This window comes from Synchiropus splendidus, chromosome 8 (assembly GCF_027744825.2).
Source record: "Synchiropus splendidus isolate RoL2022-P1 chromosome 8, RoL_Sspl_1.0, whole genome shotgun sequence".
Taxonomy (NCBI): domain Eukaryota; kingdom Metazoa; phylum Chordata; class Actinopteri; order Syngnathiformes; family Callionymidae; genus Synchiropus; species Synchiropus splendidus.
Genome location: NC_071341.1, coordinates 15921870 through 15941592, shown reverse-complemented (window position 1 = coordinate 15941592; position 19723 = coordinate 15921870). Strand labels below are relative to the sequence as shown.

Genomic DNA, 19723 nt, shown 5'->3' with positions numbered 1-19723 from the left:
TCCAGGGAATGTTCCTCCACCACCAGACAAACGCGACACCTGGAGGCTGATAGAGTGGAGGACTGTGAAGCGACCACAGGTTCAGGACACAAAATGCTTCTCATGCTGGTCTCCAGCAGCGCTGCCAACTTGGGTGCTGAAATCTCACTCTCAGTGGAACCAAATGTTGCGTCTGAGAGGACGATCGCACCGAGCAGCGTGTTCAGGGAGCAATGTCAACGCGCCTATAAGAACAGTGGATGGACTCCAGAAAACATTGACCCGTCTGGAGTCGACAGTTTGATCACAGATAAACCACAATTCTACAACCATCGACTCCAAACCTCTCCAGGAGAAACTGGCATCCTGCCATCTTCAGTGTCTCTCAGGACGACCCTCAGACGGTTGCCAAGTAGAGCAGAAAAAAAGTTTTTACCTTTCGGCACTCGAACTCCGAGTCGTCGTCCAGACTGTCTCCAGAGCTCTCCAGCAACAGGCCCACGCCGTCGTCCAGGATCTCCTCTGCAAGGAAGTCGACTGCACGTCAGCTCACACTGGCGTGCAAGAACATCACTTCTTAAAAGTCAATCTTGTAACTGCGCTGACCTTGACTCTGGGAGAAGATGTCCGTGTAGAGGTCGTCGGCGGCGCCAGAGCGGCGCGGTGGCAGGTAGCAGAGCTGCCGGCGCTCCACCGACGGAAGCGTGTTGACGGTCAGAGCCAGCGACGACTGCGAGAACGCGGCTTTCATGTCTGAGAAGTTGAGACTGCAGGAGTCTTTACCGTTGAGCTGCAGGATCTCGTCTCCTGCGTTCAGACCTGTGGAACGGAAAACAGAACCACCTCGTGTTGAGACCAGGATGAAACATTATGACCAGGGAACTTGATAAAGTGAATTTGTCTTCAGTATTAAGGTCTAAAGGACTGCTTTGCTTTTTTTCTATTTTACATTGAAATAGCATGTCTGTTTTATTAACATCAATTTAATTAACGTAATTCACCAATTTTAGTTGACATTTTTCTAAAACACTTATCTTTGTCACATTTGATTGCATTTACTCCACTGGTTTTATTATTTAACTGATTTTATAAAGTAACAGTATTAGTAGTATTAATGCCAACATTAGCATAGCATAACATTAATGCAATTTTCCTTTAAAAAAAATGAATTTCAATCAAATAAAAACATTGTTTCGATATCATTTTCAGGCTGTCTCCTCCCTAGCAAGTGAGCTTTTTATGGTGTATTCAGTAACAGACAATAACGTTTTCATTTTAAAGTCACGGTGTTGTTCACAATAAAAATTGAGGTCAGGCTACCTTCACGCTCAAATGTATATAAACAACACAAAACACTTTGCAGAGGTTCACTTCCACTTTCTACTGCTGCTCTCCCACATAAACAGTCAGCGCTGCGGCCGAATTCATGTGCTTCAGATGATGCCAGCGGGTCACTATCACACTGGCGGTTCTAACTCGGTGATCAATGATCCTTTCCATCTAAACCTGTGCGCGGGGGGGTAGACGTGAGAACACAAACAGCCGCCCCGTGGAGACGGCGACCTTCTGATCAACACAAATACTGTTCATCTCTGCAAACATGCAGCGAGTGGGTTTGAACCGCGGGTCGTTTCTCTGCCGGCTGATGCGGTGAGTCAGACGATGGAAATGAAGGGTAATGAACCTTTGGCGAAGGCTAATCCGCCCGCCCTCACATCGGTGATGTAGAGCTGCTGCACGCCGTCCTCCTCCACCACAGAGATGGAGAAACCTGGAGGAGGACAAGCGGGACTGGTTACATAAAACACAGGAGGGGGACGCAGCCGGGGGGTCGGGAGCTCACCGTAGCCGATCATGCACGACTCGTCGCGGTCAAACTGGATGACTTTAGTGATTTTGGAGCAGAGTTCGATTTCTTTGTAGAGCTGTAACCACAAATACAACTTGGTCAGCTTCATCTTCAAAAAACTTGATCTGTTGTATATTTTCATGTGTCAGTGTTTTACCAGGTCGCACACGTCCTCCTCTGGCTTGGGGATGTAGAATTGCACTTGGTTCTCGATCAGGAACTTGAGACGGAGATAGTGTTTGGTGGGGTCGAGCTGGTGAGCCTGCGAGACATAAGGCGGGTCAGAACTCATGACAGGCAGGTAAAAATTAAAGCCCTGTCAGCCCAGAAACCGGAGCTCGGGTCGGCACTCACCTTGCAGATGGTTTCCAGGACACACAGAGCGGACTCCCCCGGCTGGATGATGGTCAGGACCGGCTGGTCGTTGGGCAGGCACACCCAGGACGGAGTCAGGTGGTCCGGGACCCACATGTCGCTCTCGGTGCTGGCTCGTGGAAGACTTTTCACCGGACCCTGCTCCCCGCTCTGTGAGACAGAACGGCAGGTCAAAAACTCTGTAGACTCAGTCAAGCACAGAGTCAGGCTTTTTATCAACCTAAACGTTTGACTAAGAAACAGGCGTTTTCTCTATTTGACATCACTGTTGAATTAAAAATAAAAAAAATATATACATAATAAAAATAAAAGTTAAAAAGTAAAATAAATGTCAACCGAATTTGTTTGGTGAGAAAAATGAAAGAAAAGATGTCAATTTATAATTTATTTTTTGTTAATTTGCTTGAATGCTAAAGTGCCATTGTTAGAAATTATTTAACAAAATTATTTCAGTACATTTAAACTAATGAATTATTTTACCTTCACATTCACAGTATTTTCAAAATGTTACCATTTTTGTGTTGCCACTTATTATTGATATAATTTCCTGGTTTTAATGACCATTGTATTAATTACAAATATATATTCTATCACGTCATTAACACTATTTTTATCAGTAAGTTACAATAAACATAAAATTACAGACTGCTATTATTATTATTATTATTCAGGATGCAATTTTACCATGTTTATGAATCAGGCTTTACAGGTGCCAAGAGATTTAATTGCTTCCTAGTTTTTGTCAATTTTTGCTAAATTAATAGTGAAATATTTTTGCAAACAGTCATAATATAAGTCGATTCTGTTCTAATGAACACTTTAGCACATTATTAAAGTGTTACATTAAGAATGTCCAGTTTAGATGGAGAGGAATGGAGCAATATCGAGTTTCCGTCCTGTAGGTGTCACTCTTGAGCAACGATGAATAATGTGGTCCAACTGAAAAATGAAACTCAAACTGCACCACTTCTTCTACACCAGGCTGTTTCATCATCATCAGTTTCCTACCAAGTTCTCCTTGGCAGCCTCCAGGTAGACGCTGTCATCCGAGTTCTTCACCAGTTCATCTCCGTCTGCGAAGACCTGCAGCAGCCAGAGCAGTTACCTCAGATGTTTGGGGTTGCCTAGCAACAGAGCAGCATATAAAGAACCTGCAGCCGACCTGGTTGATGCTGGGGTGGGCTTTGGTCTTCTTCTTGGAGGTGGTGTCCAGACCCCAGAGGGAGGAGAACCGGCTCTTCCGCTTGCTGCAGGAGCGGGACATGGCCTGCGTCCGCCGCCTCACACCGGTCTCTGTGCGGGCGGCCACCTGAGGAGACACACGAGGTTCCACTGAGGATCGAGACAGTCAGGCGGCTCCTCTCTAGAACTGAGGTTCACTTCTGAGTGGTCCACATCCAGGAGTCTTTTCAGGGCCCAATTTATTCACGTTCAACATCACACTCTCCAGCGTTTGTGGAGAAATTCACTTAATTCTGACAACAACCAGATCAGCGAGCTAAGTGGATGCAGAGAGAGAACTACAGCTCAAACATAAATATTTCAGTCAAGTTTGTGGTAGTGACACGTCACAAAGTTCTGGCTCCCTGTTATGCATTCAGGACCCACAGATACGGACTCAGATTTCCCTTCATATTCTGTATAATTGAAATGAATAAGAAGAAATTCAGAATTCACATAGAGTGCATCGTATTTCAGTCATAACTGGGACCAAATTGAGATAAAAGAAATAAAAAATAATATTTATAAATTGATAAAATAACAATAAAACCTTGCTTCAAATATGTGTGAGTGAAATAAACTCAATATGATTAATGAAAAATATATTAAAATCATTTAAATATGAAATATGATGTTCTCAAAATGTACAAAAAATATTTATACACAAAGTAATTTCCATATTCATCTCTCTTGTCTGAAAATAATCTAGTATAATTAGTTATTATAAATAAGGAAAAAAATGAATAAATAATGAACACAAAATAAAACATGTTTCAGCATAAAGATAATTATTGTGGATGAATCTTGTTTGATTAAATGAGAAAATGAACATGGCAAGAGGGTGAAACATTTTTGGGTCCCACTTCAGTCCATCTAGTCACAGTTCCTGATGAAGCTGAGACACGTAGAAGTGGTCCCGGTGCTTACCAGGGCGTGGAAGGACGAGACGGAGAAGATACCCAGGCGGCCCATGGCCAGCTTGGTGGGGCGCGAGGCGAAGGCCAGCAGGCGTTTGGGGTTGGGCAGCTCTCCACCCTGCAGACTGGCCAGGTAGCACCTGAAGCGGAACAGGTCCATGTGAAACTGCTCCAGGTTCTGCTCCCACAAGAAGATCTGCGGACGACAAGATCCAGGAGCAGGTTAGACGGCGCTCCCCGCCTCTCTGCCATCCCGCCGGGTGTTTACTGGGGCAGTGGAGCAGGAAACGGCTGATTATCCACAGTCCGGTTCTGGACCGCGATGCTGGTTCTGCGTGTCTGCCAAGTCGCCCGGAGACGAGCTGGAAACAATACGACACATTCCTCTGGCAGATAGGAGCTGGGAGCGCAGGAGCGGACCCAGATCCATTCACAAGTGCACAATGTGGAACCCGACACTGCCAAACAGAACCGAGCCCAAACTCCAGGCCCAAACAAAGGGCACTTGATCGCCTCTGCTGCAAACAAACCTTTTAAAGAGCTGCTCTTTCTAGCGGATAGATGCCTGGGTGGTATTTAATGTGTCGGGTCACGGCCAGAACTCAAACTGCCATCTGCTTCACCTGAGCCGAGTCACATGTGCCATCTGCATCCCGCGCAAATCTTGTCACTTAATCTGACCGCTCAGTTTCACGCCCTCATATCCAACTGTAAACAACAGCCACATGGTGCACAACTGGAGACACAACCTCATTAGGCGAGCAGTGGTAGCAGCAGCGGTGCTTCTGCTGCTGAATACCTCCAGCAACAACTGATACTGAGGAAGCCGATACAACTTGGCTCGACCTCCAACTACTACACTCACGGGTGAAAGTCCACAGGGTTTGCAGTACAATTAATTCGACTGGGTCAGATGGTTATAAAGACTACTACTTTAACTACTGCATGCACAGTTCCACTGGCACTAGCAGAAGTAACTGCAGCATTACAGTAGGTTCAAAATCCAGTTGGAGCAAAGCATGCTGGGACGCGACTGTCTCACATGAAGTACTACATGCAGTAGTTAAAGTAGTAGTGTATATAACCATCTGACCCAGTCAAAATAGTTTACTACAAACCAAGTGGAGCTGCAGGTTTTTAGCAGGGAAAGCAGTGTTAGTACTTTGACTTTCTGTTGCAATAGATACATTTTAGCATTTGAAATGTACTTGAAAGCAATGAGCCCAATATTGCAGGAGGTGGCGGTAGCATCCAGGAACTCTCTAGCACCACATGAACACAAGGCCTCCACAGTGATGAATGCCTCATAAGAGCTGTGGATCCAGATGTTCATCAGCGACACCATCAATTTGACCCTGCAGTCATGGCCTGGGCCGTTTCCCTCGGAGGCTCTGATGAAGCGGGGACCACTGACCTGGTCCAGGATGGTCTTCCTCTTCTTGGTGTCACTGACGCTCTTCAGCTGCATGTCGCCCATTTTCTTCATCTTCTCGTCCATGTCGATCTTCTGCTCCAGCTTCTTGATCTCGGCCCGGAGGAGCCGCACCGTGTCCTCCCTGTGGTGCTGGCGGGCCACGGCGGTGGCACACGCCGAGTGGATGGCCGTGATCCAGTTCTCCAGCTCCGTCTGGCTGCAGGTCTGCACCGGTTCAGAGGTTAGAACCGCTGGAGCCGAAGCATGAAAGGTGATAGGAAGGGACTCACCTGGAACAAGAAGGCGTCACCGAGGGAGTTGCTGAGACAGAAGACAAAGTCCTTCTTGGGGTGTTCCGGCACGGCCTGCACGATGCTGTTCTCCACCCAGATGGCGTGTTTTGGAACGCTGTTGTTGTCGATCCCCGACCGCTCGTCGGTCTCATAGAAGTACAAGGTGCAACCTGAGGAGCCCAAACACACCAGGAGTCAGAACCGATTGATGAACTAGTTCATTCTGCTCCCTGGTGGTCACTTGAGTGAAGTGCAGCATCACTATTAAATGAGCTGAGCTCATCAGGCGAAATTGAAGTGATTTTTTTTTTTTAATTCAAGATCAACCCCTCCATAGACCTTATTCTGAAAGTGTTCATTCCTATGCAAAACATCGTTTATGCTTAAAAACTTTTGTCTATATCTACTTTAATGTATTGATTTTATGATTAAAACGATAAATATTTTTTTAATATTCTCTAGTAATTTTGTCAGATTCCCAAGATTTTCCCAAAATAATGAAAAAAAATCTTTAGTTTTGTACTGAACATCACGAAAAGCTTTTACGTTTTAGTCCTTTAGAGTGAGGGAGATGGCAAACCTTTCAGTGACACCCAGTAGCTCTTCCACTTGCGTCTGGTGGCCGACTCCACCTTCTTGCTCTTCTTGTGCACGAGGAAGTTCTTGACTGCAAGCCTCCCGGCCTTGCGGACCATCCCCTGGGCGACGCTGAGCAGCTGGTCCGACTGGTAGGCGGAGCTCATGGTGCTCTGCTCGTCGCTCACGGCCGACCCCGCCTCCTCCAAACTCTCCGTCTGACACGAGCTCATCTCCAGCTCCTGGCGGAAGTTCTCATACACGCCCTGTACGGCGGCGGTGGCGGCGGCGCCCCCTCCGGTGCTGCTGCCACTGTCGCTCCCGGCGAACAGGCCGCGGCCCGTCGTGGAGCACATGGAGAAGGAGGCGGACATGGTCTTGTATCGCCGGGACTGGTGGTCCAAGTCTGCTGTGACTCCATCGATGCCGCTGTCCTCATATTCGCTGCCCTCGGCCGTGACGTCCTGTGCCAAAGCAGGAGACAGGTTAGTCGGCATGCTGACCACCATGGGAACACGCAGCTCCTCATATCAGGAGAATTCTGCTCCGCGGTGCAGCTCCCTGTGGCACCACAGGGTCTGCCTGCCCCGGCCCACATGGGCAAAGGCTCCTGGGAGATAAAGGGGGCAACACCAAAGTTGGTATCTCCATGTGGTCACGTGTCCCAATCACGCGCTCCACCGCTCCATTCAGAGGAGCGGACAGTGCCCGCAGTGACAAGGCCACCGTGCACGTTTCACTGTTACACTCCGGCTCAGGCCTCTGCGCTCATTAGCATAACAAAAGCTGTAGGCATTTCAAACAGGCACTGACTTTACCCCCCCCACACTCCTCTCCCTCCCCTCCATCAAAACGCGTCTCAGAAGAAAAACAACAGTCTCATCAGTTAATGCTCCCTGGACGCTTCCTTCACTTAATCTGTTGAAGCAGCAAATTATCTGGGCTCTGGATGCAGGCGAGGTGCAGGAGGGAGAGGAGGCACAGGGGAGTCGGGTGGGGGGGTGGGTGGGTGAGGTCGTCATATTGCTAATGGCACCACCTGCATTAAGATTCTGCACCAGGCTTCAGCTCACGGAGAACCATGACACAGCTCTGGCAGAGCTCAACACTAACAGATTCCATTAAAACCGGAAGGATGACAAAGAGGACTCCCGGGGAGTCTCGGAGCGTCACGCCTCAGGGGCTTCCTCAAAACGCTGCCTGAATTTGTGATTCAGTCTTTTCACTTGGACACACTAGCAGGAGTGACTTCAGAGGCTGTGGAGTCGAGGCGGCGCACGGCTTCATAGCCTCATCAGACTCGGCGTTTCAATGACCAGTGAAACAATAGAACTGGAAATGAGCTGTTCCGAGGTAATTCGTTATTTGGGAAAGATAAAGGAGGACGTACCTGGATGGTCTGAGCCCGCCTGCCCTGCATGCTGGCACACATCGGACCCTGGTGGTTGCCGAGGCCTTCCGAAAGGCAGTGGGAACGTCGGCACGGAAGGGTGTACGCCCCATATGAAGTCGTGTCCTCCTCTGAGGGGGACAGCATTTTATCGTCCTCTCCTTCTCGGATTATCCGATTCGCATCGTGCCACTTGGCGTAGCGCCTCCGGGCGTGACCCTTCTGACTATACAGCTCGTCCAGAGAGTTGGCGCGGTCGGTGGAGTCGGTCGGGCTGCACTGCAAGTCGTTCGCCGGGTCGATGATCTCCTCCGTGCTGGTCAGGTGCTCCTGACTCAGGTCGGACATGGAGAACTCCAGGCTGTCGTCTCTCCACATGTCCGCCGACTTGGACCTCTTCTTCTTAAAGCTTCCAGGCTCTGCTGAGTTATCACGAGTTTTCTGGAGATACGTCACCTCATCGGTGTAAATGTCCACTTCGTCATGCCCCTCCTCTGCCGTGGGACCGGGTAGGGTGATGTGCATGGCGGTCATGTGGGCGGATGGGCTGGCCAGGTCTGTGTGGAAGGACATGGGCCGCAGGTTCATGGCCACGCGGTCCACCCAAATAGGGCTGCCGAAGTCTGGAAGGATGTTGGTCTCGTTGAAGGGTTCGAGTCCATGGTCGGCGAGCGACTGCGGGATGCTGGGGGTGCTGCTGGAGCGCGTGCTCGTCTCAGAGTTCCGGTGCTCTATTTTTCCTGACGGGGAATGTCTGGGGTGCCGGGACTGCTTGTTGGAGATGCGAAGAGACCGCGACATGTGCTTACGTGACAGGTGGCCATGTTGGTTACCGAAGTGGGCATGGTCGCCGATCTGGCTCTCCACATTTCCCATGATTCAGACGCTAAAAAGAGACGGGAAAGGTTGGATTTGGAAGGTTAGCTTTCTTTGTGTACAGCCTGGATGTGTGCAGACCTGCGGGTGTGCGAGGATTCTTCAGACATCTTGTACATCACCAACAATCAGGCCGTTCCCTCCGTCAACTGCTGGTATGATCACAAAAGTCCTAAAAAAGAGAAACAAGTGTAAAGGTCTTTGAAGCAGCAACAGTGACGCAATCCACGGGGTGATTTTCAGAAAGCTTTCGTGCTCGGAATACTTTCATGAACTCGTCTGACAAGTCAGATTTAGACAGCAAATATTCGGAAGAGGGTGCACGCACGGAAAGAAAGAAAGAGCAGTGGAGCAAATCAAACACTTATTTTGGGCTTCTACTTGAGCTTTTAGTGAGGGGAAAGTGGGTTCTGTCTGATAAAGATTAGCATCATTCTGACAGCGCGAGTGATCCTCTCTGCTTGTTTTAGCACGAATATGAGCTCGGATGAAGTGGGGGGTGAACAACAACAGCATTAACAGGCGTGTTCCACACATGAGAATAAAAGTGAACTGAAGTCGCACACGCCAACTAAGATATACCAGAGGGAACAACACAGAACGCTCCGTGTTCCGTCTTGACTCTACAACAGTGAAATATTGATGGACTAGTCCATAAAAAAGTCAAGCCACTGAAGGGGAAGATTTCTTGATAGAAAAATAACTTGCATGGCTTGAAAAACAGGGCGCTCTCCTGGTCAGTGTCGACTGGATTAGATGCCCTTTATTTGCCCCACAGTGGGGACAACAGAGGGCACAACTGACACACAAACCTCAGTTCACCAGAAAGGCTTTTAAATGAATTGGCGACCGAAGTCTTTCCTAAAACATGATTCAACAACAAGGCTAGTTGTAATGCTATTTCAGATGACTGATGAAACTGAGCTTGTGCTTGAGGGGCGAAGAGAACGCCTGCAAAATGTCTTCAATCAATTTAGAATCAAGCCTGATGCAGTCGGAGATGTGAGTGTGCGCACTCAACGTGTCAGAGCGGATCAAGTATTCCACATAAAACTGCACTTAAACCGTCCAGAAGGCTGAACGCAGCTCGAGTGCCACTTCACTGCAGTGAAACTTTCAAGACGTTTTGTGACGTTGTCTGCGCTCGCTTGGTGACGTCGGGACAGCAGCTCAACAGCAACAGTTGCGTCCACTTGTGAGCACTAAAGGGCCCCGGAGCCGAGGGGAAGACATTTGGACGTGAGCTGCCTCCAGGCTGCTAACTCTCTGAAACATGGGAGCTTCACCAGATGGGGCTGGAGATTAAACTGGACTGTCCTCTAATGTGTGCTCGTGTGCTTTCAGGACGGAGCCCATCGGGGGTGGGGTGCAGTGATTTTGTAGTGCGCCCCACAGGCGAGTGGGAGTCCAAGCCTCTGCTGCATCAGGCACTCACGCTCGCAGGAAAAGAGGGGTGGGGGGGCATTACGTAAACCGGCACTGACCCCGTTTTCTACCTCGTGTGGCATCCTTACTGACTTGATTCTGCTCTCCCATCACGCGGCTCTATCTATAGTCTGACAGTTGTTTGGTCCAGAAAGGAGGCAGCTTGAGTCCAACTACACGCTTGACAAGGCGGCAGAGTGGCGCTGATGACATGGCTAGCTTTGTCCCATCCCAAATGACCTCCTACTTCACTTACCTGACACTGAAGAGTGTTTTTTCTCAGCAATGGAAGACGAAACTTGGTGCAGTCCTACACTTGCTAATGTATCAGACAAGTTTCTATTCCCAAAATACACCTGTACTCCAGTCACACAATACTAGAGACGGTCACACACTGTAAGATGCGGGGACACGTATGTACACACAGATGGATGTGCAAACTGAGAGGCGTAGGTGAATCAACACGCACAGGTCGGACGGCTCACAATGTACTGCAGGTACGGCGACACAAACGTACGTATAAAGGCAGACGCTTGGAGGCATATATGCACAAGGGGACGCACAATGGCAGGGCCTAAAGATGCACACACTGAGGCACAAATACACACACAAGCATGGACCGGTGCACAGCGGCACACACTCTCAAGGGCAAGATGCACAATGTATCTCCTTAACAAGTTAAATCTGAGATACCAAAGTCTGGCACGTAATCTTCATCAGACCAGCTAATTCAGTGGGATTAGCCAGATTAAATCTCAGGGTAAACCCCCTACCACTCGACCCCTGCATGATTCCTCAGACTTCTTTTTTACTGCAACACACTTCGGCGCAGTTTTCATGAATTAATAAGCAACTTTCACCTTTGAGGAGATAACAGCAGCGTTTGCCCTCTGGGCTTTTTTAAAAGAGCCCAGAATAGTGGGAGTTATGAAACATTCATGGGTGAATGAAGCCGCAGCTGTAGATCTGCAAGGCTATTTTGGACGTCAGGATGTCCAGATTTACATTAGTTACATTTGGCTATCAGGGTCAGTATATGGAGGGGTCTATAGATGTGCCTCCATTGGTAATGCATCAGTGGGGTTCATACACCTTCTCTAGTCCGACTTAAGGTGAAGCAAATATAATACAAGTGGTTTGCTGAAGGGCTGGGCATTGGCAGGTATGTCGCGATACAATATCCCGATACAAGAGCGGCGATACAACACGATAGCGCAAGTTTAGCAGTATATTGTGAATGAGTCGCTCTGCTAATAAAATAACTCCAGTGTACAAAAACAAAAAGTCTGACAAATGCAGCAGCATATCCAAGTATCTATGTATTGAATATCAATAAAGACAACTGAAAAAAAAAAGATACAATATCAGACAACAAAGTATTGCAATATTTAAGGAAAAATATTGATACAATACCTGTATAGTGGAACCAAGCATCGCTATATTAAAGCCTATCGACACCTTCTTACACCCAGTTCACTACATATTGTTCAATTGAAGACACAAAATCCAAACGAAACTGACAGTTTCATCTGTTGTACTTAGAGATCAGCTCTGGCCACTTTCCAGAGGAAGCACAAGGAAAGTGTCGCAGGGTTGTGGCGAGCATTCTTCTGCTGCTTCTTAGTAACTAAAGACAACTGATGACAGAGCAGCGCTGCAGGTAAATTGTGGCGTGACAAAGAGCAGCCCCTCCTAAACGGGTCATCTCTCATTTCCAGCGCGCAACATAATGAGAGCCGAGCGCAGCACAAATTCAGGCGCATCCGTCTCGGCTCTTTAATGAACCGCAAACCCACAGGAAGTTGTCATCTCTCAGCAACAGACACATGAGGTTTGCAGAGAAAAAGTTGGAAAACCAGAGCCGCCGACAGCTTTCCGGATGTTCTCAGTTGCATTCCAGCACGGTGGGATTCTGTCAACCCCAAGAATGTGCGACAGGTAGATTTACAATCCTTTTGTTATTAAAGAGGCGTTTAGAGCTGCGAGTCTGTTTGGCAAATATTTGGGCCTGTCGTAACACAGGCCGAGACCTCCACCTGCTCCTTAAAACCCCTCAAGATGTCATGTTACCTTTTGAAGAGACGATGAGAAATATTTTCCCCGCAGCCCAAATTTGACGTACGACTTTGAGAAAACGTGTGAAGAATCAGAGCGACTTTACAAACGCAGGTTCACATTCAAGAAATTCATTTGCGCAGTCATGAGTTGAAGAGGATTAACATTTTGGTCTCAATTTTAGCTCCTTGTTTTTTCAACTCTGCAACTCCAATCAACATTTCCATTTTTTTTTTAAACACAGATAGAAAGCATCACAGTTATCAAATTTTTGTTATCCATGTATTATCTTTTCCCAAAAAACTGTTGCAAGCAATTATAATTATATATATATTTTTTCATCTAAGAAAGTGGACCATCCCCTTTGTTTCTGCTAAAACTGCTTTTATGCTGGTGATGCTAAATGTTAGCAACCAACTTTTCCCTCCTTTTTTTAAACAATGGCATAAAGCATCGCAGTAATCTTGTTTTTTTTTTAACTTTCATTATTTTCCTAAAAACAACAAATGCAATGAATTTTATATATATATATATATATATATATATATATATATTTTTTTTTTTTTTTTTTCATGTAAGAAAGTGCACTATCCCTCTTTCTCTGATGCTAAAATATTTGATGGAAGTAATGCCAAATGTTTTTTTCCTCTCTTCTTTTTTAATGATTAATTTAGGTTTTAATGCTACAAAGTCTGTTCACGTTGACAGATATTTTGTGTGTTGACAAATCCGTAAAGTACGCTACAATTCGGCGAACAATTGGCAATGGTAATTTCACAGAAACACAACATGTTGTGTATTTTTTTCACTTGACAAAGTAATACATTTAGGACTAAATCTATTCACTACTATTAGCAGATTTTATCACAGTGAATTTTCCCAAGTTTATCTAAATAAGAAGTGTGAAAAGGTAAAAAAAAAAAAAAGGTGCGCTGGGTATGAATAATTTTATGCCCCAAACAAAGTGCATAGAGAAATAAGAGTTCCGCCTTTCAAATAATCTGTTGTTCACAGCCAAACCTTCGAGACAGTAACTCGATCAGCTGTGAGTTTCCAAACTGAGTCTTAATATTGTGACACTGACACTGTGACAAACACATTCCCATCACCTGATCGGACTGGAAACGGTGAAAGGAAAAAATGTAGCGAACAACTGGTGACAAGCTGCAACACAACAGGCCTGTAATCTGAACACTCGGGTAATAATACAGGTGGATGCTGGGTGGTGGGGTCACCCTGCTGACAGACCCAGGACCACTCGCATGTTTCTGCAGGAGGTTTGGAGGCAACCGATAATTTTGTTCTCCTCTCCGGAGTGTTTACGGATCCGATCTGCCGCGAGGGATTCACAGAACTGAATTGTGTCAACATCCGATGAAGAGCCGCGTTCTGTCATTAAAGAGAGGAGGGGCCCCACGACACAAGACCTGCTGGTAAACAAGAAAGTTGAGAGGCAGAAAGGCAACTTAAGGTCTTTCTTTCAAAACGCATGGGGGGAGGGAACCAGATTTGGATTTACATCAATAACTGGCAGCGGAACGTCTGTGGAGCCCGGTGTCACAACGCAAGTTGACATTAGTTGAGGAGCAAAACATTTTCTGCCTTCTGGCTCAGCTCTTTTTATCCATCTCAAGATCAGACTTCTCCCAACCCATCAACTTCACATGAATGCTTCAGCTCTCCAGAGGCTCCACAGTACGGTGGCTGGGAAAGCTCACAGCAAATGCAAAACGGCGCAACAAATACAAACACGGAAACACAGCAACATTAACACCCAACACATCTTGTCGTTTATGTCGTAATGTTGAGGCTGGTGTCATTGTGTTGTAGCACTTTGATTTTGCAGATGTGTTGTGAGTTAATGCTGCTGTACTACGGACCTGCTTGAACCCTCATTTACATTATTGAGGCGCAGACAAAGCTTCAGTACGTGTCTCCAGACAACAGCCAACTGAGGCGGAGGATTATTTAAAGAGACAGGTGCCGTGTCTGCTCCTGAATAAGACTTCTCACTAATCATTTGCTGCAGTTCGGTGACCAAGACTCAGTTTTGCTTCGGGTATTTTGGGGGGAGAATTTTTTTTTTCATTAAAATGAGGTCCAAATGAGCAGCAGCTGGTTTTGTTTGGCTGAGTGTCCGCGAGCTGTTTTCTCAGGGTCAGGGCGAGAGCAGAGGTCAGCACTTGTCTGCTGCTCCACCAACACGGGTTTCTCTCAGCAACACAGTCAGTTACGGAAAATTCAGAGGGTTTAGTCGAGAGGTTTTTTTTTATTTCAGTGAGAAGATGGAAGTCATATTTGATGTTAGTTGCCCTGTAAGCTATAATCTTAGATGGTAAAACAACCAATAATAGCAATATGATGGCATATAGTTTTCAAGAATATTAAAATAGAAATATATTTTTAAAAAATATACTAAAACATTGTGAATAAAATTCTCTAATATTAAATCATTTTGAAATCTAAAAATGTCAGGATGGTTTCATGCACTTAATTTAATTTGGAAGGGGCGCAGGTCATTTTACTACTGATATTCTCGAAAAAAGGAAGAAAAAAAATCCAGTTTTCATAAAATAAAAAAAGAATGTGTCCGACACAACACTGCCAAACTTACCTTTACCCTTAAAAAAAATAAATAAATAAATGTTGAAATGTGAAAAATGTCGGGTGCTTAATAACTACAATTGATTAAAAATGTATATAAAAATTGTTCACCAGTAAAAAAAAAAAACAAGCAATTATAGCCAAGACTTTCCCATGAGCATCAACTAAATGGAAAAAATATGAACACTAGAATATATAATGCAATGAATAAACAATTTTCAAAAATGAATAAACATTCTAAGTGTAGACATGAATAAAAAGGTAATACAATACATAACTTATAAAATAGGGAAAATAATTTTCAGGAAATAATAAAATAAATAAATTACAATGTGATAAAGACCAGTGCACAGATTTTATGGAGCATCCCATCAGACAGGCAAAACTGTTCCTCCACAGTTGTTAGCACAGGCGCCTCCCTCCAGGTGTCAACTGACCACTTCCTGTTTTCAGCTCTTTAGCTCCTCATTGGCAAACTTTGAAGTTTTTAACAGCTGATAACTGCAGCTCACACACACACGCACACACACCTCAGAGGAGACAAAAGGCGGCGGATGATGGGGGGGAGGGATCGAAGGACAGTCTATGACGGAGCGTTACGGCTGATTTAAGAACGTGTGTGAGTTCATGTTCCAAAACAAGTAGACAGGATCAGAGAAAGGAAATACTTCATTCTTAAGAAAAAAAAAAAAAAAAAAAAAAAAAAAAAAATTTAAAAGCCACTTCAAGACCATGTTCCAAAAATGGCTCATGAAAAGAAATGATGAACTTGGATTTAATGGTGTTTAATGACTATGAGCTGACCTCTCGCACGGTGAGACAAGTACGAATAAAGAATCTCATCACCTTGTGCACACATCATCCTGTCAGACTGGGGTGTTACATTTCACGCAATTAAATTTCCAATTCCCGTCCCCCGGCGTCCCGAGTAGATTTGATTGTAATTGGTTTGTTATGAACAAAAAGGGCGACGGCGGCGTGACAAAATATTGTCGGGGACTTCACAGCTTGACCTTCTCACCGCATGTAACTGTCAGCGGCGGTGAAAAGGTCTCCGGGGCGACGCATGGCATCAGCACGGGTCTGCTTTTACGTGAGACACATTCTGGGCTTCTTTCTTTCACCAGGGCAGCGAGTGTGTTTGGCGCTTTTATGGTCATGGATGTGCCACCAGCACCTGCGGGTCATGCTTAGCCCAAATATGACCCAGCTGTACTGCAACTATTCCAACAAATATGCAGGACATCACATCACCTACGACATGTTGGTGCAACTCACGCTCTCTGCTTCAATAACAACGACAACTAGCATGCACTTTTTTCATTTTCTAATGACTATTTACAACACTATACCCAGACAAGTCGGTGCACAAGTCAACCGACACGCATCATATGCCAGTAACTGTTAAGCTAGTCCTGACTAGTCGAAGATGGTTGTAATTGATCTGGTGTTTACATGAAAGTGCATCCATTTTCCGTTTTCTCGTGACTATGTCATTATGTTCTTCAACCTGTTCGCTAACCGTTGAGCTAGTCGGCGACAGGTCATAGTTGTGAGTTGCAGCACAACACGGTTCCGCTAACTGACATGCTAAGTTAAGCACATACATCAAGAGATGCTACAACCATAGTTGTAAGACACGTCACTACACACAAGACTCACACACAACCATATTGGTCTGTTATGGTGGTTTGTGATGTGACTAGTGCAACTCGGAGGACGCAAGTCAGACGTATGGGCCTCAGCTAATCCATGAGCGAGAAGGACTCCATTAGATCTGTAGCACTCAGCGAGTCCACATGTCAGTTTTTTTGTGATAAAAAATTAATTCCCTATAAATTGCGCTAAAAATACCAAGTCACTCGAGCCTTGTATTTAAAATAACCAGCTCTTTCATTTTGGACCGAAACATCCCTGAGGAGTCACAGCCCGAGGACAACTCGGATCCATTCGCCCTCCGCTCCCCGTCACGAGCCTGAGAGCTGAAAAACGAGGCTGAACATGTCTTAGCTGCATGTCTTCTTCCACTGAGGTGACCATTCACTTCCAGGTCAGTGAGTAGCGACGCCAAGCTTCACTCACATTTCAGGAGGTTCAATAAACTCCCGCCCCGAAAGTACAAACATCTGGATCAAGACCCTTCAGGTTCGTCTTCACACCGAAGTTTCCGAGCACAGAAAGACTACGTCTGTTGTTCACACGCTCCAGGGAGATGTAGCGGTAGCGCCGCACTGAGCATGTGCAGAAGTTCCCCCCCTCGAGCTTTACCTCAACCATAAACACCCGCGGGCTTCTTCTCGCTGTGCAGCGGAGCAGAGACGAGTCGATTCCTGACACACATGACTACACAAAGCTGGCTACAAAAATGTGTCGACTGGCCCGCGGCGCTCCTGATGACGGTTTACAGTGAGAGAAATCTTCCAAAATAGCAGTGAGATGAGTCTTATTGTGACCGTGTGGCAGCTTCACTTGACTGATGAACCGTCCGGTTGGAAACGGAAACAGAAGAATCATCCGCTTTCACTTGAGACATAGAGACATATTCAGTGGCAAGTCAGGAAAGGCATGAGAGCTGCGTTGGCCCACCTTCAAATTCACACATCAAAAGTGGCTCTTGCCTTCCTCTGTGCATTAGCAGAGCAGCTATTTAACACTTGCACTCCATAAGCAAACGTTGATGCCGCCGCTACATTAGCATCAGTCCACAATACACGTGTATATAGAAGGAACACATGAACACACACTAAAGTCACGCTACAACAAAGTCAGCAAAGCACATTAGCATTCAAGCTAGCAAGCGCGTCACATTACTTACGCATGCTACATTAGCACAAGCTAAAAATGACACGGGAATTCCAGTAGTAATAAATAAGGTAATATAAGATAATTTCCCACTTTTTTTTAACTTATCAAATTTGCATTGTGACTAGTTTGCAAGACACTCCAGAAAAATAACAGCCGTTTAACATAATGAATCCAACAATATCCAAACAATATTTATAGCTTAGCAATTTTCTCCAGACGGGGCAACGTATATGTCTGGGGCGTAATATATACACAAAAATGTTAAACAAAACATTTATACGTTTGCTCATGCCGTTATTTGCGTTCGTAGAAACAGCATGTGAAGCGCTAAAATGTTTTGAAAGTGTATGATAAACTAAAAGGAAAAACTACTGCAAACAATGACATTAAATACAACAAAAAAAACTAAAAAAAAAAAAAAACTATATACAACAGTTAAACATACAAAAAAACAAGAATGAACAACGGTATTTAATATCTAGTTACATTCGCCTGTGACTTTGACTCTTTTCCGGTGAAATCAAAGGAAAAGCAACACACCAGTTTCTGAAGCTAAGGTAAATTAGCACACAACTGCTTCAGGAAAACTGTATTAGCATACAGGCCTTTTCACAGCAACAAGTACCACCAATGAGACCTTTACTAAGGTCATAAAAGAAAACTTGTGTTTGCAATTTAGCAACAATAGCAAGCAATATAGCACACCACTTGACTCAGCTCAGCAACTCAGCACTCCAGCTGTCAGCAAACCACATTACTGCGATGTTTAATATGTAGTTTGGGCCTAACAGTTCTAGCATTTTATAGACTCCACAACAATGAATGCAAATGCACGACTCTTTATACAGAGCTTGTTAGCTAGTTTAACATCAGCTTCATTAGCATAGAAGCCCCTTATTTACATTAGCCAGCATGCTAATTTCAAGACGAGCATGGCCAGTGAAAACCTGCAGGATATATAAACAAGCAATGGAGCACGACATGAAACAGGTGGGGGGTTCAAAACAGAGTTGAAACTAAGATAAGGAGGTAACCTCAAGAGGTCAATTAGCATAACATCCCACTGACTAGAAATTCACTGACACAGAACAGCTAATGTGTTAGCCTGAAACTATATCTATAAACTGGCCTTACTTTTTAAGGCGCCACGCGGCATTTAAACAAGCCAAGCCGCACACATGAAGCCTGTTGGAGTTACTGCTTTACACAAGTAGATGGCAGATACCTGTAGTTTTGATCTGAGCAACTTTTGAGTTTGTTTCTATCACAGGTCCACGAGCATCTCACACTGGTGTGTCGCCATGTCTGGACCGTGGTGGAGGTCAAAGTGGCACCGTGCTAGCTTGCGATGCTACTCTGTTACAGTGCAGTGTGAATGAGAAGCTTGCTGGGACTCGCAGCAACAACAATGGCGACACTAAAGGAGGTGTGTGTGTGTGTGTCTAGGGGAAGCTCTCTCTCCGCCATCGTGCTTTATATAGAGCTGAACTTTTGAAATCAGCCAAGCCTCAGTGCGGCACCTGATCCCAGATCAACTCCACAATGTCACCTTTGTTTGTGCGCACACAGACTTTGCCATTAGCCCGAGCTTATGACATAAAACCATGAAAACCGATCAAGTCCTCCGTCTCTGGAGAATTATTCCGGTGTTTCTCTTTCAGGCAGCGAGGGCGGTGACTGGCTGTCCTGTGGGCATCATAACAGAGGTATCGTGGAGATTTATGAGCCCGAGCGTGGCGACCTGACCTCCTGTCCCGCTAAGCCTCCAACAGTCAATACATTTCCATAACTATGACACCAGATGACCATTTCTCCCCACGGCGGGAGTGAGGCAACAAAAACACACAGCTGGGATTTCAAATGAACTTCATATCAAGTCCCCTCTGTATCCCCTCCCCCCCCATGAAGGATGCGCTGCGGGAGCTCTCCTTGACTTTGACCAAC

General features: G+C 45.7%; 1 protein-coding gene across 5 annotated transcripts in view; it reads right to left on the bottom strand.

The window, feature by feature from the left end:
* The window catches only part of LOC128763564 (rho guanine nucleotide exchange factor TIAM1-like), a 42432-nt gene that overhangs the window by 10364 nt on the left and 12345 nt on the right, over positions 1-19723 (bottom strand). For 3 of the 5 annotated variants that reach the window (XM_053872484.1, XM_053872479.1, XM_053872480.1), the window contains exons 2-15: positions 8972-9062; positions 8015-8900; positions 6629-7088; positions 6046-6218; positions 5756-5980; positions 4352-4537; positions 3366-3512; positions 3212-3286; positions 2183-2353; positions 1986-2090; positions 1823-1904; positions 1664-1750; positions 586-798; positions 416-501 (exon numbers count right to left, since the gene is read on the bottom strand). In XM_053872484.1, coding sequence (XP_053728459.1) covers positions 416-501; positions 586-798; positions 1664-1750; positions 1823-1904; positions 1986-2090; positions 2183-2353; positions 3212-3286; positions 3366-3512; positions 4352-4537; positions 5756-5980; positions 6046-6218; positions 6629-7088; positions 8015-8890 — 2886 coding nt within the window. In that variant the 5' untranslated portion in view covers positions 8891-8900; positions 8972-9062. Of the gene's footprint in view, positions 1-415; positions 502-585; positions 799-1663; positions 1751-1822; positions 1905-1985; positions 2091-2182; positions 2354-3211; positions 3287-3365; positions 3513-4351; positions 4538-5755; positions 5981-6045; positions 6219-6628; positions 7089-8014; positions 8901-8971; positions 9063-17560; positions 17607-19004; positions 19664-19723 lie in introns of those variants that run through there. The other 2 variants (XM_053872482.1, XM_053872483.1) reach the window with 2 other exon arrangements.